This window comes from Nomascus leucogenys, chromosome 4 (genome assembly GCF_006542625.1).
Source record: "Nomascus leucogenys isolate Asia chromosome 4, Asia_NLE_v1, whole genome shotgun sequence".
Lineage (NCBI taxonomy): Eukaryota > Metazoa > Chordata > Mammalia > Primates > Hylobatidae > Nomascus > Nomascus leucogenys.
In genome coordinates, this window is record NC_044384.1 from 87,346,880 (window position 1) to 87,372,515 (window position 25,636).

Below are 25,636 nucleotides of genomic sequence, written 5' to 3' on the forward strand. Positions count from 1 at the left end.
GTGATGTCTCATCTCTCTTCCCTCCTTTTTAGCTGAGGCAGGTGGCAGGGTAGAAGGTATGGTATAGGATCTGGGACCTCAAAAAGCCGAGGCCCGGACCTGCAGCAGATCTGAAATAATGTCAGACTCTTGGGGTGAAAGGGGCAGAAAAGGGCCAAGGAGAGATGTTTCCAGCACATTCTAACTTGGAATGAGCAAATGTCTTCCCAGGCCGGGTCAGAGGAGTGAGCTCCCCATCCTTGGAGGTGTGCAACTGGCTGTGAGCAAGTGTCTGGGTTACTCTCTGTTGGGAGCGGTGCCAATATCCATGCCCTGGTGCCGGGCCTCAGGGGGCTGGAAGTACAGAGCAGTCTGGGGCACCTGAGCCCCGGCCAGTGCTCCATGCAGGGCCATGGTGTGTCACACGCCCAAGGCCACACACCTGCCAGGAAGGGCAGAGGCTGTCCCTAGCAGCAGACATTACCCAGGGCCCTGGGGGTCAGAACAGGGGCTGAGCCTGACTCCAGGCCCAGCCTCCCCTCACCTGAGGCTACAGTCTTCCTGACCCCTCCCAGGTGGTCCTTCCTGCATTGCTGGCAGAATGGGGGTGGCTTTCTGCAGCTCCCTCTGGCCTGGGTCCCACCCCTGCTGGGAGGCAGAGGAAGTGCTTCCTAGAAGCCAACAAGCTGCAAAGTGGTTCTTTGCACAGCTGTGCTGTGGCCAGCTGCTGGGAGGAGCCTGTCTCTTGGCTCCTGGACTACCCTGCTCAGGACCTCCGGATGCCAGGGGTGGTATGAGGGGCTCTAAGGTAATTCCACATGCCCAGCAGACTCAGCTTAGAGAAACGGTGCTCACAGTGCTGGGGTAGGAGCAGAGGAGGCAAAATGAAGGACTCCGGAGAGCTGCAGGTGGATCTGGACCAAATCCAGAACCCAACGCCTTACTCCCTCCTGGGGAGAGAGCTGGGCAGAGACTTGGGGCAGGCAGTCAGGTGGGGATATGTGAGCAGCACTCGTGGTGAGTGGCCCCAGTGTGATTTAGGAAGGGTGCGGTGTGGGATCCCAGGGAGATGACCAGTCAGCCCCGCCCTGGCTTTGACATGGGGGTACCTGGCAGTGGTGGCTACAGAAGTCCAGTTTGCCAAGAGAATGGCACATAAAAAGGCACTGGGGTGGGCACCTCTGGGGCATGGAGGTCACTGGGAGACATAGGGATGGCGTGGGTCACCTGCGTGGAGGACTGGGCAGTGAACAGCACAGGCCTGAGCCCATCCTTGTCCACGAGCTTCTGGCCTGATGCACAGACCACCAGGGGCTCCAGGAAAGTTAAGCTGCATGGAGAGAAACAATGGGCCAGGGCCGGGCCCAGGGTGGTTTAGGGAATGGCAGTGTCCTGGGTAGAATAGGAAGGCCCGAGGTTGTGACTGAGCTGACAGTGGGGCAAAGTGAAGGAGCCCAGTATTGGAAGATCGGCTCCAAATGTATCTCTGCGAGGAGACTGGAAGCGAGCTCATGTGTGAAGGACCAGGCAGAGGCAAGGGCTGAGTGAGGCCAGCAGTGGCCTGGGCACAGGAAGACGGTGAGAAGCCACTGGAGCTCCTATGCAGGAGTGCAACACCATTACTGTTTAATTCAGTTTGGCTTCACCTGCTTAAAACTGTAACTCTCTAAAAGGGTGAACAGCAAAAGCCTCCCTCCTGCCCCTGCCCAGCCGCTCAGTGTCCCCAGGCACCAGCACTGCTCCCAGTCTCCAACGTCCTCCAGGGCTCTTCACTTCTGGGCTAGAAGCAGGGAAACCAGAGTGTGGTGGGGAAGAAGAGGAGGAGGTGGAGGAGGGCCGATGGGGCCACACGCTGCTGGGATGCCAGCTGAGAGCAGCGGGGCACTGCTAAGCTGAGGGGCTGCGTGGGTGCAGATGGGGTGCCCACGGGTGCAGCCTCCGTGGGCTCCTTCAGGTACCAGGAGCCCTCCCTGAGATTTAGGACACATCCAAGGGTGACAGCTTGAGGTTGGGTTTTTATTTTTTTATTTGTATAGTACAATCTCTGTGGTAGCAGAAATATATGCACAAAAAACAATTCAAATAAGATTCAGAGTAAAAAAAAGTCAGCGAAGACTGTATCCCGCGGGACATTTCATATATATGGATTTCACAGCTACACTCGATCCACACCCTGTACAACATACAGGCTGCCGTCTCCCACAAAATGATGATGTCAGGGACATCGGGAAAGGTAAGGGCCGGGAAACCGGGCCCTTGGAGAGCCCAGGCCAGGGTTTCCCTCACCTTGCCCAGGGGCGGCCCAGCCCACTCACAGGATCCCACACTCCAGGCAGAGCAGAGGGCAGGAGAGGCCCAAAGAGCTAGGTCAAACAGCTGGCTCCCCTGGGAGAGGAGCCGGGAGACAGGGAGGTCCTCACACTGCCCCTGTGGCCACGCATGGCTGTCTGCACACTCCATCAGGAGGAAGGGCAGGGGAGAAGTCACATGCAGTACAGTGAAACTCATCAGTGTCACACACGCCCAGCAGGAGGGGAGAGCTCTGCTCCACATGCAGACGGCCTTGGCCGCTCCAGAGCAATCCGCTGCTCCAGCTTCAGCCATGGGACCAAGGGGTAGAGGAGCAGCTTCCGGGGGCCCCAGGCAGAGGCCGTGACTGGCGACTTCGCAGTACATCTCTGCTCACTTGCTGTCCCCTGGGAGTGAGCACCGTCTATAACACATCGCCATCTACAAAAGCCTGGTCACAGTGTTCACCAGCACATTCATGAAAAAAAAGTTTTAAATCAACATTAACCAAAGTACCTGCAAGTAACACTGCTTACTCTTGCTGTTTGCCCTATCTGACTGGAAACCTTAGCCCCCAAATATGAAACGCCTTCTCTAGATTAAAAGGATTCAGAGATGTTGCACTATTGCACTATATTTCTGCTTCCCAATCTCGTTTCTGAGTCCTAGTGAAATCGTAAACAAGATATGAAATAAACGTCACTCCATTTTAATACAGTCTTTAGTATCATACACATCTGTGTTCAGTAGTGAGCCACCCAAAGCCTCCTGCCACAGGAGCAGTAGTCGAAGCACAGAGGGGACCCCGCTCTGCTGCCTCCCCATGCAGTCCAGTGATGAGGTGGATGGAGTCCTCCCCACAGTCACACCCCAAGCTTCCTCTTCTGGTGGAAATAGGCATCAAACCTTGCCTGGGCGTAATCCTAGGAGACATCAAAGAGAAGGCCTCAGCAAGGAATCCTGCTGGCCTGAACCCTGCCCATGTGTCTCCCAATCCCCACCCTGGGCAAGAGCTGAGGGCACGGACCCATGAGACCAAAAGCACAGGACTGGCCTGTGCAGCAGGGCTGCTCGGGGCCTCACTGCTCCGAAGGTGCAGGCTCAAGCTCCCAGCCCACCCCACACACCTTCATTCTCAGGAGGCCTGGTTTATAGGCATGGGCCAGCCCAGCCCTGCCTCTCAGGATGGATGTCTCATCCACATGCTTGGCACTGCTACCATTCATCACCTTGCTAACCTTGGGTGCTGTGGGCACTGACTAACCGACATAACACACCTTTTAGAGCAAAAGACCCCTGGGACATAGGCAAGTCTAGAACAGAAGGAGAGAAAAAAGAGGATGCCCATCACCTATTTCCCGGGATCTCCTGCAGCATGACTTTTAAGAAGGACACTGAGAGGCAAGGGAGAAAACCCGGCTTGGTGTTCTGTTTCTGCCACTGTATTTTTCTGGGTCTCTTCCCTCATCTGCCCATCAGTGAGGACAACACAATCTCAAAGACCCACTCCTAATCTGAAAGTCTGCAATTCTAGAAGCCAGGAAGATTACAATAACACTTTTTTGAAAAATTAACTTTGAGGTGTAATTTCTACTCTACAAGCATAAGCCCATTTTAAGTGTCCAGTTGGAGGGCTTTCACAGATGCATCCAGCCAGTTCCCCACCACCGCAGTCAGAAGGAAACCTGTGTTTCCAGCATCCCTACAAGCTCCCATGGGCCTCTTGCAGTTGGCCACAGGCAGCCACCGACTCAATTTCTGTCACTATGGATTGGACTTTTCTTTCCTAAAGTAGCACATAAATGCCACTATACAATATGCACCCTCGTGTCTGGCTTCTCAGCGTGATGTCTCTGAGTGGCCTGTGCTGTCATGCATTGGTGCCACCTTCCTTTGCACTGCCGAGTGTTCTCAGTACACGGATCTGGCACTGTAGTATCCACGCACCTGCTGACTGGCATTTAGGCAGCTTCCAGTTTAGGACAATTACAAATGAAGCTGCAGACCAGGCGAGGTGGCTCACACCTGTAATCCCAACACTTTGGAAGGCCAAGGCAGGCGGATCACTTGAGGTCAGGAGTTCGAGACCAGACTGGTCAACATGGCAAAACCCCCTCTACTAAAAATACAAAAATTAGCCGGGTGCGGTGGCACGCGCCTGTAATCCCAGCTACTCAAGAGGCTGAGGCAGGAGAATCATTTGAACCCAAGAGGCAGAGGCTGTGGTGAGCCAAGATCGCACCATTGAACTCCAGCCTGCGCAACGAGAGCGAAACTCCATCTCCAAATAATAATAATAATAATAATAATAAGGCAGGCTGTTTGGTTTCTGGCTGAGTTATGAGTTCTTTATATGTCCTCAATATGAGTCCTTCATTAAATATACATTTGTAGTATTTCCTCCCAGTCTGTGGCTTGCCTTTTCATTTTCTCCATGCTATCGTTGTTTTTCATTTTGATGAAGTCCAACTGTGATGACATGTGTGTTTTTGTCCATGGTCCCTGGCTCATAACTCCCATAGCACTTACTACAGTAAACAGAATCTCTCTCTCTCTGACCTTCTGCCGTCCTTTCACCTGCCCAAAGCTAGACTCTAATCTGACTGTGGGTCCTAAGACTCTTATTCCAGAGAGGGTCCTGCCCCATACCCTGGGATGAGGAATGCTGTACAGAGAAGCCCAAAGAACCTGGTCAGGCCTTGCTGGGTTTAGATCACACCTTTTTTGTCCAATCACACTTCAACATGGTTGTCCACGTTTCAATCATGCCTATCCAATGACATCTCCATAAAATGCCCAAGAGGACAGGGTTTGGGGAGTTTCTAGAGAACTGAATGTGGAGGCTGACAGGAAGGTGAACAAGAATGAGTTCCCCAACCCACCCACAGGGACAGAAGCTCCTGTGCTCGGAATCCTTTCAGACCTCACCCCACCTATGTATCTCTTCACCCTTAAGATACCCTTTGTTAGCTAGGCATGGTGGCGGAATGTCTGTAGTTCCAGCTACTTGGAAGGTTGAGACAAGAGGATCGCTTGAGCCCAGAAGCTGGAGACCAGCCTGGGCAACACAGTGAGACCCTGTCTTAAAAAAAAAAAAAGTAATACACTGGTAAACTTACGTGTTCCCCTGAGTTCTGTGAGCCGCTCTAGCAAATTAATTGAACCCAAGGGGAACGTGGGAACCCCAATATATGGCTGGTTGGTCAGAAATTCCAGAGGCCTGGACTTGCAACTGGTGTCGGAAGTAGGGGGCAGTCTTAAGGTCTCAACCCTCAATCTGTGGGGTCTCTGTCCCCAGGTAGACAGTGTCGTAATGGAATTGGAGGACACCCATCTGGTGTCCACTCCAGAACTGATTACTTGTTTGTTGGTGGGGAGAACTGCCCCCGATGTGGTCACTTTAGTCTTCTGTGGTGATGATTGTTGCTGATGAAAGGAATGGGAAAAAGCACTTTGGTTTTTATATGTTTCCTGCTCACAGCAACTTACTCTGTTTTTTCCTCTTTTATGGCTAGTGCTTTATGTAACCCAAGAAATCTGTGCTTAGGTCAGTAAGCTTTTCTTTTTTTCTTTTTTGAGACAAAGTATCGTTCTGTCGCCCCAGCCAGAGTGCACACTCCGCTCACTGCAAGCTCCACCTCCCGAGTTCACACCATTCTCCTGCCTCAGCCTCTCGAGTAGCTGGGACGACAGGCACCTGCCACCAGGCCTGGCTAATTTTTTGTATTTTTAGTAGAGACGGGGTTTTACCGTGTTAGCCAGGATGGTCTCAATCTCCTGACCTCGTGATCCGCCCGCCTCGGCCTTCCAAAGTGCTGGGATTACAGGCGTGAGCCACTGCGCCCGGCCTAGGTCACTAAGCTTTTCTCTTGTGCTTTCTCACAGAAACTTAATAGTTTTAGCCTTCACATTTAGGTCTATTATGTTTCAAGTTGACTTGTTTATGGCACAGAATCAGGTTGTTTTTTCTTCATGACTCTTCAAATGTTCTTGCATCATTTTTTGAAAATACAATCCTTTCCCTCTTAAATTACCTTGGCCTTTCTGTTGAGTACCAGTTGATTACATACACATGGATCTATTTCTGGGCACTGTATTCTGTTCCATCTGATTTGTTTTTTGTTTTTGAGATGGGGTCTTGCTCTGTTGCCCAAGCTGGAATGCAGTGGTGTGATCACAGCTCCCCTGACTTCCCAGGCTAAAGTGATCTTCCCAGCTCAGCCTCCCGAGCAGCTGGGACTACAGGCATGTGCTACAGATACCCAGCTAATTGTTTTGTATTTTTTGTAGAGATGGGTCTTGCTATGCTGCCCAGGCTGGTTTCCAACTCCTGGGCTCTAGTGATTCTCCTGCCTCAGCCTCCCAAAGTGCTGGATGACTGGCTTGAGCCACCACACCTGGATGATTTATGTTATCTTATGCCAGCACCACACTGCCTTGACTTCTGTGCTTCAGAGAAGTCTTATAACCAGGTAGTAGAAGTCTTCTTTGTTCTTTTACAAAATTATTTTGGTTATTGCAGACTCCGCATTTTCATATAAATTTTAGGATCAGCATGTCAATTTCTACACAGAAGCCTGTGGGGGTTTTGATTAGGCCTGTGGGGAATGTACAGGTCAGTGTGGGGAGAATGTGCATCTTTACCATCAAGGTGGTATCTTCTCATTTCACTTATTTTTTACACTCTTTCATAGTTTCCAATGTACATATCTTACACTATTAAACATTTTTCCATGTACAATTGTTTCTACCATGTAGAAATCCAACTGATTTTTGTATACTGACCTTGTATCTTGTGACTTTGATAAACTCATTCATTAGGTTAAGTAACTTTTCTGTCGATTCCTTTATTATTTTAAATGCACACAATCATGTCACCTAAAGAATAAAGACAGTGTTTCCTCTTCCTTCCCAGTGCACCTACATTTCCTTTCTTTTTCTTGCCTCACTGCACCAGCTAGGAGCTCCAGTATAACACAGAAGACATGCAGTGAGAACAGGCATCCTTGCGTGTTCTGTACTTGGGGTGGGGGTCAAAGGGGACATTTCCCTGTTACCGCTAGTGATAATGTTGGCTGTGGGTTTTTCTTCTTCTTTTTTTATTGAGACAGAGTTTCACTCGTTGCCCAGGCTGGAGTGCAGTGGCGTGATCTCGACTTACTGCAACCTCCACCTCCTGGGTTCAGGCGATTCTCCTGCCTCAGTTTCCCGAGTAGCTGGGATTACAGGCATGTGCCACCACCCCTGGCTAATTCTGTATTTTTAGTAGAGACGGGGTTTCTCCATGTTGGTCAGGCTGGTCTTGAACTCCTGACCTTAGGTGATCCACCTGCCTTAGCCTCCCAAAGTGCTGGAATTACAGGCATGAGCCACCGCGCCTGGCTGGCTGAGGTTTTTTCATACATGCCTTTATCTGGCTGAGGAAGATCCCCTCTAGTCCTAGTTTGCTGAGATTTTTTTTTATCACATTGGATCTTGTCAAATGCTTTTTCCTGTGGTCCCTGAGATAATCATACGGTTTTTCACCTTCATTCTGTTAATATGAAGAATTATATGAACTGATTTTTTCAAATATAAACCAGCCGTGCATTCCAAGGATAAATGCCACTTGGCCATAATATATTATCCTTTTACATATGTTAGTGGATTTAATTTTTGCCAAGGTTTTGATAGGGATTTTGTGTAATGTTTCTTCTTATGGAATATAAACATTTAAGCTACAAAGCTGTAAGTTTCTAGATACTGCTTTATGTATATCCCACAAATACTGACATGCTATGTTTTCATTATAATTCAGTTTAAAATATTTTCTCATTTTCTTTTTAATTTCTTTGACCCAGGGTTTATTTAGAAGTGTACTGTTTAATTTCCAAATAATTGAGAATTTTCTAGATATCTTTTGTTGTTGATTTCCACTTAAATTTCACTGAGAACATATCCGGTATTATTTCAATCCCTTTGAATTTATCAAGACCTGTCTGATGGCCCAGCATATGGTCTATCTTGACGAATATTCCATATTCATTTGAAAAGAATGTGCACCCTGCAGTTGCTGGGGGGGTTTAATGAACGTGCATGAGGCCAGGCTGGCAGGGAGAGTTGTAAGGCCCTCTCCCTCCTTCTGCATGTTCTTCCTTGTTCTAACCACAGAAGAGGAGTGGTGAGATCTCCTATGTTTTTTGTTTTTTGTTTCTGAGATAGAGTTTCGCTTTTTTTTTTTTTTTTTTTTTTTTTTTGAGACCCGGAGTCTCGCTCTGTCACCCAGGCTGGAGTGCAGTGGCGCGATCTCGGCTCACTGCAAGCTCCGCCTCCTGGGTTCATGCCATTCTCCTGCCTCAGCCTCCCGAGTTAGCTGGGACTACAGGCACCCACCACCAGGCCCGGCTAATTTTTTTGTGTATTTTTAGTAGAGACGGGGTTTCACCGTGTTTGCCAGGATGGTCTCGATCTCCTGACCTTGTGATCCGCCCGCCTCGGCCTCCCAAAGTGCTGGAATTACAGGCATGAGTCACCGCACCCTGCCAGAGTTTCGCTCTTATTGCCCAGGCTGGAGTGCAATGGTGCCATCTCGGCTCACTGCAAACTCTACCTCCCAGGTTCAAGCGATTCTCCTGCCTCAGCCTCCCTAAGTACCTGGGATTACAGGCATATGCCACCATGCCCGGCTAATTTTTGTATTTTTAGTAGAGATAGGGTTTCACCATATTGGTCAGGCTGGTCTCGAACTCCTGACTTCAAGTGATTCAACCACCTCGGCCTCCCAAAGTGCTGGGATTACAGGCGTGAGCCACTGCAACTGGCCGAGATCTCCAACTTTAATCATGAATCTGCCATTCTCTTCTTTCACTTTTGTCAGTTTTAATATCATGTCTTTTGAAGCAAGACAAGGGTTTTTAATGTCCTCTGGATGTACTGATGCCTTTATTATCACAAAATGCCCTTCTTTATCTCTAGTAATATTCCTTGTTACGAAGTATCCTTTGTCTTACAGTATCATTTGACCGTGACTCAAATCTGCTTTAAAAATCCAATGTCCCCTTCTTTTACCTAATATCATCTTTGCATTACCAAACCTTCTGCCTAGAAGTAGAAATCATTCTAGTATAAGACTGAGGAGGTCAAAATAAACTAGTCCCATCCCTGTCCCAAAGGAAGGCAGCTCACTAAACTGTAGACGTTTGTGTTATCCCCCACCCCAAGACAACTCACCAACATTCATTCACTATGGAACAACAGAAAGGTTTGTCTGAAGGTTAAAAATACTTTCTATTTCTATGTCAATGACATTCTTTTTTTTTTTTTTTTTTTTTTTTGAGACAGAATCTTGCTCTGTCACCCAGGCTGGAGTGCAGTGGCATGATTTCAGTTCACTGCAACCTCCACCTCCTGGGTTCAAGCGATTCTCCTGCCTCAGCCTCCTGAGTAGCTGGGATTACAGGCACCTGCCACCACGCGTGCTAATTTTTGTATTTTTAGTAGAGATGGGGTTTCTCCACGTTGGCCAGGATGGTCTCGAACTCCTGACCTCAGGTGATCTGCCCACCTCAGCCTCCCGAAGTGCTGGGATTATAGGCGTGAGCCACCACACCTGGCTGACAACTCTTAAGGTTAAAATTAAATGACAGCCTAGCTTGGTTACAAACATGCCTGTGAAAAACAGGAGATCTAATTCAATAATTACCAGCTTCCAACCCAAAGTCAGGCACTACAGGCTGGAGAATGAAGTGGTAACCGAGAAATAAAACCTTCCACAGCACAGGCAGGAGCCACCGACTCTTCTTCACTTACTGTCCCCTGTGTCAGAAGGGACTGAGGTCAGAGCTGGACTTCCAGGGTGCAGATGCCTACATTCCCCATCAGGATTGCAGGCACTTCTCTGAAGCAGGGGAGGCAAGGTCAGCTGGCCTGGAAGTGAGGGCAACCTCCAAAGGCAACCACAGCATCAGTGACAGCGGCTTCTCCCCCGGCTTCCTGGGCTGAGCCACACTGTCCTGATGCCACCAGGTCACCACATTCGGGTACTTGGGGAGACAGAGAACCCTCTGTAAGGAATGGTCATTTGCTGCCAACATTCACAAATACTATAGCATTTTTACCTGGGAGTAGGAAGGAAAAAAAAAAAACGCTGCTAAAACATACCATGTACCCAAATTCAATAGATGAAATCTTGGCTTGTACAATGGACCAAAGTCCCCAGAGGAAATGAGATGCAAGGGCAAACCTGGAATGACAAAAGCAAGAAACACATCTGAGACATACGGTATCAGTTACAGGACTGATGAAATGATTTCATGCCAGATGGACATTTTAACTTGTGTGGATGCAAACCTAGTTAGTGTTGGCAAATCATGGGTCTATATTCCATGGGACTAAGAACAATGGGAATACCACTCCCACACCCTTCCCTCATCTGCTAGTGACAGGTGCACTGGTGAGTGTGAACACACACAGCTGGCCGGGCCATGGCACACGTAAATGCCACTTGGCCATAGTATATTCACAAGGTGAATATATTCACATTCACAGGGTGCAGGTGAAGGCCTGGGTGGCCATGCTGGCAGAAAAGAAAGCAAGCTTGCTACAAGGGAGGGTGCACAGCATCAGCAACCAAGAGGCAGACTTTTGCTGGAGGCAGGATGAAGCTCTCACTCCTTGAGCAAGAGACTTCTCAAATCCCATCCTTGTCCCATCCCCTCCTGTCACACAGAAGTGAAAAGAGCAGATGAGAGAGCGTGAGCCACGTCACCATCTCTAGGCTGTACCAAGCCCCCAAATCACTGTGAATCCAAGTTCCTCCTCAAACAATACCCTGAGGGTTCATCCACATGAAGATAAAGCTCAAATTTAGGAGTGCCTGCTCTAGTATCCTCCAACCCTACTCTCTATTCATCCTGTGGTCCCCGGCCCACAAGAGTCCCGTGTGCGACCCTTTCTGTCTGGGTTCTCCTCCATCTGTTTTTTTCTATGTCCACCAGTTCAAGAAACAGAAAGAGATGATGTATGCTGCGGTGGAGCCCAGCAGGTAGGCAGATGTGACATCACACTTAGTGTAGGGGGTGAGCACTCTGGAGGCCACGAGATGACTGTGCTAAGTGCAGTGGAAAGATGAGGTGGGCCACAGTGACTTAAACAGCCATTTTACCAAAAAATGTCACAGGAGACCCCAAATAACAGGAACAACCCACAGGCCTCTTGACTAAAGAGATGGACAAATAGTGGTCTAGACCTTTGCAGAATCTGGAAGTTTCAGGGCCCTGCTTTGAAAACTGTTGAGAAAACAGTTAAAAGCAAGACTTAAAACTGATAAACATAAGTTTAATCATTTTCTAGGAGAAACTTAAGAGTTAAAACACAGCATATGGTGCCCACCACTCTACAACCATCAGTGACAAGTTTGCAGGGCCAGGTGCAGTAGCCCACATCTGTAATCCTAGCACTTTGGGAGGCTGAGGCAGGAGAACCACTTAAGCCCAGGAGTTCATGACCAGCCTGGGCAACAGAGCAAGACCCCATGTCTACAAAAAAATACAAAAATTAGCCAGGCATGGTGGTACGTGCCTGTAGTCCCAGTTACTTGGGAGGCTGAGGCAAGAGGCTTGCTAAGAGTTAGAGGCTGCAGTGAGCCATGATCGCATCGCTGCACTCCAGCCTGGGTGACAGAGCAAGACTCCATCTCAAAAAAAAAAAATTCTATAGGCTCTGGGTGGCAGCAGCCCTGTATGGCTGGGTTGTTGTGTCTGGATGACAGTTCAGAATGCCACAAAGTGTCCTGACCCTTCTTGGACATGGGACCTCTTCTTGTGATATGGTTTGGCTCTGTCTCCCCACCCAAATCTCATCTTTAATTGTAATCTCCATGTGTGGAGGGAGGGACCTGGCAGGAGGTGATTAGATCATGGGGGTGGTTTCCCCCATGCTGTCCTCACAATAGTGAGGGAGTTCTCACAAGATCTGATGGTTTTAAAAGTGTTTGGTAGTCCTACCTTCTTCCCTGTCTCTCTGCCCCTCCCTCTCCTGGTGCCATGTAAGACGTGCCTTGCTTCCCCTTTGCCTTCTGCTATGATTGTTAAGTTTCCTGAGGCCTCCCTGGCCATGCAGAACTGTGAGTCAATTAAACCTCCTTTCTTTATAAATTACCTGGTCTCAGGTAATATCTTTGTAGCCATGTGAGAACAGACTAATATACTTTGCTTGCTGTATGCTCAGATATGAAAGCTCTGCATAGTCTCAGCCACAATGGAGAAGTAGCAGATTCCATTTTTGACAAAGTGCAAGTCCTAAAGATGTACGATTAAAAAGAAGCTCCTAGGCCAGGCACGGTGGCTCACATCTGTAATCCCAGCATGGGGAGGCCGAGGCGGGTAGATCACCGGAGATCAAGAGTTCAAGACCAGCCTGGCCAACATGGCAAAAACCCATCTCTACTAAAAAATACAAAAATTAGCTGGACATGGTGGCAGGCACCTGTAATCCCAGCTGCTTGGGAAGCTGAGACAGGAGAATTGCCTGAACCCGGGAGGCGGAGGTTGCAGTGAGCCAAGATTGCGCCACTGCACTCCAGCCTGGGTGACAAAGCAAGACTCTGTCTCAAAAAAAAAAAAAAAAGAAGCTCTAAAATACTCAAAATTGCAAGTCAGCATCCCAAATATAGGCTATAAAGAGGAAAGCTATCTTTACAAATCAAAAAAGGAAAAATGTTACCTATTGACTTCAAGCAACATTTCTTCTTCTATAATGGATTTTTCTTCAGTACTGAGGTTTTCAAAGTCATTTTGGAATGCAGGCAAGTAACTGGAAATAAAATGGAGCTTAAAAAAAAGTAATTGTGTTAGGATCAATGATGGTTAAAATAGACAATGTCAATAGCTGTCACTAAGCATATGCATCTACTGTGACACACTGGGAGACACACACTCGACATGATGTTCAGCATCTCCGACACCCTGGGGCTGGCACCAGTGAGCCAACCTTTGCTAGGTTTTCAGCTGCTCTCTCTCCCCAGGATTTCTAGTGGAGATACAGTGTCTAGGCTCTTCAGCAGACTTTTTCCATTTAGAGTAGCACTTAAAACGTAAACTGGAGACCATTATTTTGGAGGCAGGCTTGGTGCACCCTCCCAGTCCTACTCAGCTTCAGCACTGCTACCAAGGCTTCAGTGCTGGGCTGAGGAATGGGAGAGAAAGATCCCAGGAGGAAATTCCCATGAGAACTGATTCTCCACACAATCACCAGCCTCCTCCCATCATTCAGGACAGGAAAGGGAACTGTTAACACCAAAGACATTTCCTCCCACTACTAAACCCTGGTGCCCGAAAGATTACTTCTCTCTCCATAGTGTGAAATGAATAGAAAAAGGTCAGTGATCACCAAAAAGATGGCCAGAAAGCAGAATCAAGGCTGGGCTTTTCGGAAAACACTAGAAGGAATTACAAAGGATGACAAAGCTCTTCTCTGAATACAAGTATCTCTGGCACAGAGATTTTTAATAAGCTGGACTAAAAGGTCAAGTTTGTGTCTACATTTAATAGAAACAAAATAACATTTTTTAACATAAACCAAATTTTAAAAGGTTATCTTTAAAAATGAAGATATAGGCCAGGCGTGGTGGCTCATGACTACAATCCCAGCAGTTTGGGAGGCTGAGGCAGGAAGATCACTTGAGCCCAGGATCACTTGAGCCCAGGAGGATCACTTGAGCCCAGGATCACTTTGAGACTAGCCTGGGCAACTTGGTGAAATCCCATCTCTACAAAAAATACAAACAATTAGCTGGGCGTGGTGGCATGCGTCTGTGGTCCCAGCTACTTGGGAGGCTGAGGTGAGAGGATCACCTGAGCACAAAAGGTCAAGTGTACAGTGAGCCATGATCGCACTACTGCACTCCAGCCTGGGAAACACTCAGAGTGAGACCCTGCCTCAAAAAATAAAAAAGAAGATGTAATTCTAACTGCATGAAATTGACATGTAATTTTCCTATCAAATATACAAAAACTCATCTCCTACCTGTTGTTTCTTGGTGGGATACTTCCGGATGTTTGCTCTGAAAAAAGGGTATTTTTCATAGCTATAATCATATATCCACTCACAGAAGTGATTTCCAATGTCGAATCCCCTGAAATAAGACATAAGACAGTACACAGAATGAGGCAAACCGTATGCCTGGAGGCTCCTTGACTGCAGAAGAAAGAAAGGCTGAGTTCCAAGCACGCCACTCCTGTTGCCATCCGGACTTGCTGAGGGAGCAGGACTGTAACTGCTTTAATGACAGAGAGAGACAACAGGTGGTTGTCAGCATCACAGCTGACTAAAGCTATACAGGTGCACCTGAACCACGACTCCAGAAAATTGTGTCTCCTAGACCAGGATTTATGAGAAGAAAATGATCTCTGAAGTCAAAAGAAAATGCCAAAGTCTGGACTGAATGGCATGGCTGTCCCCAACTAGCGCCATCTGCTAGGAACAAAGAGGGCCGTGCTGCTTCACCACAACCATCACAGGCCACTGGACGAGAAGCCACTGATTCCTGGTGAAGCAGCTTGCAACTCAGAGTGGCGTTTTGACTTATTTTCTCTAATAACTGTTAATTAAGCATATCATAATGATAAAACAATATTGAGATGGAAACACTGGACTGTAACATATTACCTGTAATTGTAACTGCTGTATTCAAAATCAATGAGCATCAGTTTCTGTTTTTCAGAATTCTCTCGGCCTTCCAGCAACAAGATATTACCTGCAAAAGGTTTGGATAACATGGTTTATGTTTTACAATAGAAGGATCAAGTCCTTGAACAGCAGAGCTGAGAGAACGGATTTGATCCTTTAGGGAATCCTAACTGAATGTGGCTTTTTGTCTGCGGACATCACCAGGGCCTAGACAGAGCGTAGAAGTGCTCACGGGAGGCATACCCCTATGCAGGGTGGCTCCTGACCCACCTGGCCATGAGAACCTCTGCTCACAGCCCTAGTTCTCGCCAGACCCCCAGGCTCACTGTGGAACAAAGCCTGGCCTCTTGCTCTGCTCTCAGGACAGTACTTCCCAAATGTTCTGCATGGTGGCATGCAGGAGCTCGTGCTAGCCAAACACCACCCTCGGCAGCCCTGGGACTTGGTTTGCTGTCTGCAGGCCGGCTGGCTGCAGCACTCCAGCTGGGGAGCTGTGGGAATGCCCTCTCAGTAAGAAAGGCAAGGGAGAGCTCAGCTGCCACAGGGGATCCCCTGCTTTGTTTTTGCCTGCTTTTCCTTCCCAAGGAGACCACAGGCAGCATTCCTACAACACTATTTGCTTTAGTATTGGATTCTGGGTCAGGAGTTGGTCAGCCATCAGCCTGGCTCTGCAGGCCTGCGTTCCTGAGATCCCCACACTCGACATGATGTTCAGCATCTCCGACATCCTGGGGCTGGCACCAGTGAGCCAACCTTTGCTAGGTTTTCAGCCGCTCTCTCTCCTTAGGATTTCTAGTGGAGGTATACTGTCTAGGCTCTTCAGCATACTTTTTCCATTTAGAGTAGCAATTACAACGTAAACTGGAAACCAGAAAACGTGTATTGGCTCACACTTGTAATCACAGCACTTTAGGAGGCGGAGGTGGGAGGATCACTTGAGTCCAGGAGTTTAAGACCAGCCTGGGCAACACAGAGAAACTCCATCTCCACAAATAATTAGCCAGGTGTAGTGGTGTGCGCCCCGATCCCAACTACTCGGGAGGCTAAGGCAGGAGGATCACTTAAGCCCAAGAGGCTAAGGTTACGTGGAGCCTAAATTGCGCTACCGCACACCAGCCTGGGTGACACAGTAACAGTCTCAAAAAAAGGCAAATTGGAGGCAGACACACAAAGTAGCAGAACAAAATTAATGTACAACTGTTACCTCTTCGATCCCTCCTACACTTTGCCATCATCAACACAGCTATCTCCTCCAGTCCCCTCTCTCTAGTGATGTCTGTGCCATTTATCACCCCCTCACCACCAGAAGGGCAAGGATAATACACAAAGCTGTAGCTGTAATGTCTACACCCTCCTTGACTTGAGTTAGCCAGTGATGAGCAGCTAAGTAGTAAAAGGTAATTTGGCTCAAATGAATGGCTTATGGATGACGGGTCTTCATGAGAAACTGTTCTCAGGATTAAAAGCAAACTGCTGAGCCTGGCAAAGAAGGGCTCAAGGTGGGACCTGAACTACTGTGACTAGAGGAGGCAAGGTCAAGGCAGAGCGAGGCCATGTCAGCAGCACCAGTGGGAGCTGCATAGTGGGGGGCCTCTGATGAGACTGTTCAATGTGCAATTGCGTGGGATGAAGTTTTGTTACAGTAAGGAACATATCACTGTCGTGTTTTCAAAGCAGAGAAGCCCGAAGTAATTAACAGCACAGTGCACTGATACTAGGAGAGAAGGTGTTAGGATTACATGTGTTGCGATAAGCAACACTATGCTGTGTGGTGCAGAAGGGGGAAGGGCCCGGGACTGAATGGGATAGGCAGTGGATCTTGTTCTTTTATTGCTTTTTCAGGTTAAAAAAAAATCATACATGTTTACTGTAAGGAGTTAAACACTGAAAAAGTAATACGTGACTTACAAAGTTTAAGTTCTTTATCCCAATTCCCAAGTTTAGTGAATATTCTTTCGGATTTCTTCCATGTAATTTTTTTTTTTTTTTTTTTTTTTTAATACAGGATCTTGCTCTGTCTTCTTTCAGATTTCTTCCATGTAATCTTTTTTTTTTTTTTTTTTTTTACAGGATCTTGCTCTGTCATCCAGGCTACAGTGCAGTGGTGCGATCATAGCATACTATCGCCTTGAACTCCTAGGCTCAAGCCATCCTCCTGCCTCAGCTTACCAAGTAGCTGGGACTACAGGTGCACACCACTAAGCCTGGCTAATGTTTTTATTTTTTGTAGAGATGGGATCTTGCTGTGTTGCCCAGGCTGGTCTAGAACTCTTGGGCTCAAGCAATCCTCCCACCTTGGCCTCCCAAAGTGCTGGGATTACAGACATGAGACACTGTGCCTGGCCTCATACTCTAAAAAAAAATACAAAACCTCATTGTCTGGTTGTATCATAATTTAATGTACCTAATACTCCTGATGCTACCTTGCATTTTTCAGACACACTGCCAGTAATTTTGTAAGTATACACACAAACCTCATCTGTAAAAGAACATAGCAATTCTTACCTTCTTGACAGTCATTATGACAAAATACAACTGGAGACGGAGTAGATTCAAGCAATGATCTGAAAAGAAAGGTTTCACTGTTACCCATCAAGCTTCTCAGTCAGCTGCACACAGTCTTGCTTTCTCCACATGGGCAGCACCAAATTCGTACTCCAAAGCAACACACAGTTTCAGAGTAGTATCTGTGATGTGAATTCTGACAACTGTGTCATTATGTGGCAACAACTCCACAGGCCCTCTGCACTCAGCTCTTCCCCCGGAGGACCTCTGCATGTGCCGCTCCCTCCTGGAGCCCCTTTCTCTGCTGGTCTCGGCTTGTATAGCACCCCCTTAGACAGCCCTTCTCTTACCAGTGGCCCAAGCAGGTCCTCCTATGCAGACTAAGGGCCTACTTTGATCTGTTTCTGTCACAGCACTTATCACAATTTGACATTATTTTATTTGTTTACTTGTTTTCCCTCAGCAGCGATAATCAAGCCTAGCAGAGGAGGCACATACCTGAGTACTTAAAGGTGTAAATACTTGTGGCTGGGTGTGGTGGCTCACACCTGTAATCCCAGCACTTTGGGAGGCCAAGGTGGGCAGATCACGAGGTCAAGAGATCAAGACCACTCTGGCCAACATGGTGTAACCCCATCTCTACAAAAATACAAAAATTAGCTGGGTGTGGGGGCGTGTGCCTGTAGTTCCAGCTACTCGAGAGGCTGAGGCAGGAGAATCACTTGAACCCAGGAGGGGGAGGTTGCAGTGAGTCAAGATCGCGCCACTGCACTCCAGCCTGGCAGCAAAGCGAGACTCCGTCTTATTAAAAAAAAAAAAAAAAAAAAAAAAAAAAAGGTGTAAATACTTGTTAGTGTACAGATGTGAGTGGCCTGCACCCAGCATCACTCTGAGGACAATGACGGCCTTGCTTCAGAGATCAGTAGGAAGATTCTGTTTCTCGCAAAAGCCAAGGTTGAACTGTAAGGAAGAAGGATCTTCCTCACACTCCCCACCCAGCCTGCCCTTACTCCCTTCTCCCCACCAGAGAAAATCCACCCCGTTAGACACTCTACTGCCCTGGCCACCAAGCCACTCCTTTGACATTTTCCTTCTCTATGGAACCTTCACAAACTGACTAGAGGCCACGTGTGGGCCTCTAGTCCATAGAGTCCATAATCTCTAGTCCTCTAGAGAACCATAATTCCAGATGACAAAACTTATCGGTTTAAATTCATCCTGTAAAACCAATGTAAAATGCCAGACATAAGGCAAGCTCAATCAGTGTTTACTGACAACAGTTTTAGTGACTAAGAATATTTAAAGTCAGGAAATAGAAAGAAAACTCACCTCAGGTTTTCCAGTTCCAAGGGCAGATTGTAACTGAGCAATTTGTGGAGCTTTTTAATTCTGGATTCCTCAGTAAATTTAATTCTCAGCACTTCCTTTAGATACCTATTAAAAAAAAATTTAAAAAAAGAACAGAACAAAGAATCACTGATCAATTCACCAAGGCTTGCTGTTCTTGGGGCTTTGGTTAAACATTCAATCCCAGCGCACTCACAATGCCAGTGGGACCCCTCTGACTGCCATGACTGAGGGGAAGAGGAGTGGCCTTGGGGGTTCGTGGCATTCTAGGAAGGTGACTTTCTGCCCCTTCACCCGTTCAATAGCATTTTTGCTTAAGCCTTCTTTCTTGGTTTAGGAATTGACTTTTACACGGAAGAAAGACTTACTTATGAGACAAGTATCACCAGCTGACACCCTGCACTTGAGTGAACTAGGAAGACCTCTGACTACTGTAGCAAACAAATGCTCACTTCTGGTACTTCTGGGAGCCACCACTGTAAAACTACGTTAGGACCAAGTGATTTGACCACTTACTTTTCCATTGTGCCAAAAAGCCATTTTGGTTCCTTATTGAATGGCATTTTCATACCATGAAACGTAGCCATTTTCTCAGCGATTTCTGCAGAAATATCTGGCAAACTTAATTCTTCAGTATCTAATCGCCGGCTCTGAAATAGAAAAGGGAGTTAAAAACTGACATTTACCAAGTAAACTAAAAAGAGCGAGATCACACAGTCTTAGGAATGAGAAGTGTTTTTGTAGTGCATTTAAGTCTCACCCAATGCCCCAAATTCCCTTAAGAATGGACACTGTGTCCCTACAGACAGTGAGCCAGCAATTGCTATGGCACTTCTACAGTGAGGAGCTGGCCACTCCAAAGATCTATTTCATTCTGAACCCCTTTTAACTATGAGAACTCTTTCCTTAAATTTTATTGAACTACTACGCTATCATCTATTATTCTGGCCTCTAAAACCATACTGAATGTCTATTCACTACCCAATGCTGAAGTCCATGTCTTCAGCAGTTTATCACATGGCCCCGCTTCCAGCTCCTCCATCAGCTGGGACATTCTACTCTGATGTGCTGCAGGTGAGATGTGGGGTCCAGAACAGGTCCTAACCAGGAGATGCGTCACAGAGACGGGGGGCCATCTCCAGCTGCTCCCAGTGGTGGTGTCAGCACCTGGCCTGGCACAGAACAGGTGTCCAGGGCAAAGTTGGGCAAAGACAGTGTCTAGAGGACTTCCTCCTGGCCTCTGCATCCTGCACTTCCCCTAAATCAGCCCGAGGCCATGCTTGTTTGGCTGCCCTTTTACAGGAGGCCCATGGGAGCTCACAATCAACTGAGACCTCTAGAGCTTCCTCATGCGACCTGCCACCCTGCAGAAATCTAAAGAGAGGTTTCTGTGAAAATGCAAAGAAGTACAGCACAGGGGTAAGAATGAATGCTCCCAACTTAGAGAAACCTCAGTTGAAATTGTGGCTTTAATTCTCATTTCAAAGCTACATGGCCATCAAAGTTACCTCATACATCTGTGTTCCCATTTCTATCAAATGGGAATGAGGACATGAAATCTCTCACACAGTTGCCAGGAGAGCCAGAGGACAGAATGCAGGTGAGGTCTCCGGGACAGCACCCAGCCTAGGGTGCAAGCTCAGCAAGTGGCAGATGTCTGCTACTGAGAGCTAAGAGCTCACTGTAAGCATTGGACTCAACCTTCTATTCAACTCCCTCCAGAAAGCACTGTTACCACAGCACTGTCAACAGATTACCATGCTGCAATAAGAACAGGGACTCCACTTCCAGCAGTAGGACACACAGGACTTATTAAGGTAGCTCACTCAGCTTTCAAAACTGCCATTAATTTGGCAACAAGGAAAATCTGAAGCTAACATGCTCAGATATGAACAAATCTCAGTATTGCAAATTCCTTCCCGAGTACAGAGAAAGAGAAACAGACTACCTACCATCCCTAGTGGCCCCGCTATTCTCACATGCCCTTTGAAAGATGGCTACAGGAATCATGAAACTAAATCACCTGATCCCAAGCAGTGAAGAGTAAACCTAAGCCAGGTGTGGTGGCTCATGCCTGTAATCCCAGCACTTTGGGAGGCCAAGGCGGGAGGATTGCTTGAGCCCAGGAGTTTGAGACCAGCCTGGGCAACACAGGGAGACCCCATCTCTACAAAAAAATAAACAAAATTAGTCAAACATGGTAGCACGTGCCTGTAGTCCCAGCTACTCGGGAGGCTGAGGTGAGAGGATCACTTGGGCCTGGGAGGTTGAGGCTGCAGTGAGCTGAGATCAGGCCACTTATACTTCACTATACTGGGCAACACAGAGAGACCCTATCTTAAAAAAAAAAAAAAAGCAAATCTAGAAATAACATATGGTATTAGGTTGAATCAAATGAAACTGCCATTCTTGTTGGTCAAAAACAGTCAAACACCGGCAGCGTCATATGGTTCAAACCTAGTAGAATTTTTTAAAAATCTTCACTATGGCTGGATGCAGTGGTTCACACTGTAATCCTGGTGACTTAGGAGGCTAAGGCAGGAGAAGAGCTTGAAGCCAGGAGAGTTCAAGACCAGCCAGGGTAACACAGCAAGACCCATCTCTACAAAAAAATTTTTTTAATAAGCTGAGTGTGCTGGTGTTCACCTGTACTCCCAGCTACCTGAAAGGCTAAGGCATAAAGATCACTTGAGTCCAGGAGTTCGAGGCTGCAGTGAGCTATGATCATGCTACTGCACTCCAGCCTAGGCAAGAGAGTGAGACTCCCATCTCAAAAAAAATTTAATATATAATGAACAATATATACAAGAGCATAGATAGAACTTAAGAACTAGAACAAAATCAATTCCACAGGTACTATAATCTATGTGTCCTGATGCCTGCCCTTTTTGTCCCCAAGATATTTTTATTATTCTGAATTGTGTTAACACAATTCCCTTACCTTTTCCAAAAATAGAACTTTTACTACATGTGCATATATTCTTAAACAATTTTTAAAATTTATCAGGCTTCACAGAATGGTATGATACTGGCCGGGCACGGTGGCTCACGCTTGTAATCCCAGCACTTTGGGAGGCCGAGGCGGGCGGATCACGAGGTCAGGAGATCGAGACCACGGTGAAACCCCGTCTCTACTAAAAAATACAAAAAATTAGCCGGGCGTGGTGGCGGGCGCCTGTAGTCCCAGCTACTGGGAGAGGCTGAGGCAGGAGAATGGCGTGAACCCGGGAGGTGGAGCTTGCAGTGAGCCGAGATTGAGCCACTGCACTCCAGCCTGGGCGACAGAGCGAGACTCCGTCTCAAAAAAAAAAAAAAAAAAAGAATGGTATGATACTACTTATAGTCTCCTGCAGTTTGATTTTATCATTCAACATTATGTTTGTAAGATTCACCTATATTTCCACTTATAACCATATGAGGTTCTATTATTTGTAAAATTCTTTCAAAAACTTATTATCTCGGCTGGGCGTGGTGGTTCACGCCTGTAATCACAGCACTTTGGGAGGCCAAGGCAGGTGGATCACCTGAGGTCGGGAGTTCGAGACTAGCCTGGCCAACATGGAGAAACCCTGTCTCTACTAAAACATAGCCAGGTGCCAGGGAGCAAACTAAGGTAAAAGCCGGCGCAGTGAAGGCACCATCCACTCATCTAAACACATCCTCAGCACTGGCAGCTAGCACGACGCTAGCACAGACGGACAGCACCACTGTCAACTAGAAGAGGATACCTCTTCTGGGGAGACAGAGCACAACTAGCCTCCCTGTTTCTGGGCTGTGGGATTAGACAAAGAAATCCCTGCCCCTGATCCCCAGCCAGACGCAGCAGAGCACCCCTCTGTCAGGCATCCTAGTGCTGGGCTCCATCTGCACAGATGTACAGGGCAGCCCTGGACATGCCCAGGCCTCTCATGGATAAGACATGCAGCAGGGCAGGAAAAGCTAGCGGCTTTTGACTCTAGTCCCCAAGGAGCTTATGCTCAATTAAAATGGGAATATCTGTTCTATCTAGGAAGAGAGTACAGGCTGACAAAGACCAGCATTGCCAACCAAAGAAGTATTGCCAGGGCTCAGAGCCACACTTCAACACAGGGTTCATGAAAACCCTTGGGCATGAAGCATTGTGCAGGGCATGGAGTCGGGGGTGGGTGGGTAGAGGAACAGGAACTATGCTTTAGATATGTACGTGTAACTCTAAGACATGGTATACTGGCAAATGTTATAGCAACATTAAAACTGCCTTGGGACAATAAGAAAGGGAAAATAATCCTGACTGCTTAGAAATAAGACTGCAAGGTCTTGGAGCAAGGCCTTGAAATCTAAGAATTTGACCAGCATATGGGGACAGGAAGATGGGAGGTAGGGAGACTCAGTAGGAATGCACAAAACAAACCAAGTAAGGGTGATGGGAAAGAACAGGCATGGCCCCGACAGGGCTACAGTCAGAGACTGAGCAGGGTACAGTCAAGGCCAAGGTGTTCTAGCAGCAAGTTCTATAAAGCAGGGCCCTAGAAGTTGAGAGGAACAAGGTGAAAAGGGCAAAGTCTCAGGGTACACAGCATCAGGGGACAATGAAATGGTAAGTTTCATATATATTTCAAATTTGGACGAATATACCTTTACAGGAAAGAAAGAGGTTCTGATATAAGTACAAAATAAATGTTGCTTTTCATGATTTCTGATACAGTTCAATGACATAGGTGAGGTTAACAGTGAAAACATAGCATTGCAGGTTCTTGCAGCAATGAGACAAAGAAGCCATCTTCTGTCTGTGGCATATGTCAACTGAGCGTTTATGAACAAATCTTACCGGGATGAACTGCTCCAGTCGGCCTTGGGGAAAGATGCCATAGAGTTTTGGCCCAAGTGACCTCTCTGCGAGAATGGCAAACATAACGCTCTCCAGAACCATGGCCTCGGCCCCCTAAAACAGATGGCAACAAATCAGGTGTTTACTGTTTGCTACGTGCCAGGCATCAGAAGTACTCTCACAGGAGTGTTTCATCTGATCCTCCGAGTATTCTTTCACGTGGGCACTACTGTTATCATCATCCCCATTTTAAATATGAAGAAATAGAGGTTCCAAAGTCACACATCGTGTCATTTGCAGGATTCATGCTTGCAAGCACTATGCTATATTGATAAGATTTAAAATATGAGTTTAATTTAGGTCACTAGATCCAAAAATAGAAAAATATCCATCAGTGCTTTTATTGCTTCTATTTATTTCACAACCTACATAGGCGTCTCACTCTTGGCATCTCACCAAAGGCCACAACACCATCCATTCTGGTAAGGGTTGATTTGCTTTTGGTTGAGTGTGTCTAGTTAAAGCAAAGGATCCAAAGGACCTTCTGCCTACTAAATTGGGCTCATGGGTCCAACGAGCTTGAAAATTACTGATTTAGGTCCAAGGTCTATGACTTTCTAGTCCAAAGAGCAGCCTAGCATGCAGCATCCTAGATTTCTATTTTCAGTTGCCACACCCGGCCTTTTCCTGTTATTGAATGTTTGTTGTCTTGCTGAAATCTCTATGATGCTGTCTGTTCTATTTTCGTCCTAATAATTAATGTGGGATCTATCATCATTTTGCCTTCAAAATCCATGCTTTGATCTCAAAGCAAATTCAGTCCTTGGTTTTTCCCCCTTAAACAGCACATTACAGCATAAGGGTTTCCATCTGTTGGAGTGAAGGAGTCATTCTTACCCAGAGGTCCACCTGAATCTCTTAAAGAGCTTTTACAGGCCCGGCGGTGGCTCACGCCTATAATCCCAACACTTTGGGAGGCTGAGGTGGGAGGATCACTTGAGGCCAGGAGTTAGAGACCAGCCTGGGCAACATAGTGAGACGCCCCACCACCACCAAAGTCTCTTTAAAAAAAAAAAGAGCTTTTGCAAAGAGATTCCTAGGTCTTACCCCAAGTATTAAAAGAGAGGCACCAGCAGGGCTGTTCTGAAAAACTTTCATATGATTATAATTCACCCCCTGTGAAGAAATGTGCTGTGCAGGAACATGATCCCAGAGAAACCTTCTCTAAAACACATTCACATTACCAAAAACTGAGAAACCAAGAGGACAAACTTATTAGGAAATGATGCAGTACTATAGTAAGAAGAAAAAAAAGAAAAGCTACTTCCAAAGGTATCAGACCACATTAAGGCAAAAAGTATTTTGGTCACTTCTACATTTTGTGGGGGTAAATGGATTTGTCGGTAATCCCCCCACAATTATCATCTACAACCATCATTTGCATAATCCTCACAATTATGGCTTGTCATCTTGTGAGGCTCAATCTTTCCTAATTTGTGGTTTTGTGTATATGACAATAGACTGATAACATCTATCTATCAAGCTAATGAATTTTAGGGTGGGATTTGATATCAGACAGGCTTTATTTCTTAAAACCTTAAAGAATGACAACAAAGATCTAATATCTCTACTTAGTTGTCAAAAGGTTTCCAAGCACTTTTTAGTCCTATGGTAGTGTTGTCCAGAGGTGCAGTCCCCATCTTACTCCAAGCCCAACGTCACAGAAACTATCCTTGGCATTTAAGCAAAGGTCTGCAAAGCCTCCTCCAAGTCTCTGCTTAGACATTATGTGCCCCTGCTCCCCGGGGGCAGCACAGTCCTGGTGCTCTGGAGACTGTGGTCCCCACCACCACTCTCATGCTGTGTAAAACACAAAAGTAAACAGGGGCTGGGCATGGCAGGACAAGGGGGTGCTGGACTTGGAAGTTCAGCATTTTGCACATCACGTCCACTGGGAAGGATTCTCGGAGGTGACTTTATTTACATGTGGCATCGTCAACACATGTCACCAGCACTAGCCAGAATCCTCTCCAGAGCTGAGTC

At 46.9% G+C, this 25,636-nt stretch overlaps 1 protein-coding gene across 3 annotated transcripts in view; it reads right to left on the reverse strand.

Moving 5' to 3' along the window:
• Positions 1–1,987: 1,987 nt before the first annotated feature.
• The window catches only part of CHKA (choline kinase alpha), a 71,590-nt gene continuing 47,941 nt past the window's right edge, over positions 1,988–25,636 (reverse strand). Inside the window, exons 4-13 of one of the 3 annotated variants that reach the window (XR_004029701.1) lie at positions 23,594–23,707; positions 19,303–19,436; positions 18,769–18,873; positions 17,440–17,498; positions 14,914–15,001; positions 14,272–14,380; positions 12,970–13,076; positions 10,408–10,489; positions 9,950–10,289; positions 1,988–3,191 (exon numbers count right to left, since the gene is read on the reverse strand). Coding sequence is in view for 1 of the 3 variants with exons in the window: in XM_003274028.4 (XP_003274076.3) it covers positions 3,132–3,191; positions 10,408–10,489; positions 12,970–13,076; positions 14,272–14,380; positions 14,914–15,001; positions 17,440–17,498; positions 18,769–18,873; positions 19,303–19,436; positions 23,594–23,707 (858 nt within the window). In the remaining 2 variants the exon portion in view is untranslated. Of the gene's footprint in view, positions 3,192–6,598; positions 7,147–9,949; positions 10,290–10,407; positions 10,490–12,969; positions 13,077–14,271; positions 14,381–14,913; positions 15,002–17,439; positions 17,499–18,768; positions 18,874–19,302; positions 19,437–23,593; positions 23,708–25,636 lie in introns of those variants that run through there. The other 2 variants (XR_004029702.1, XM_003274028.4) reach the window with 2 other exon arrangements.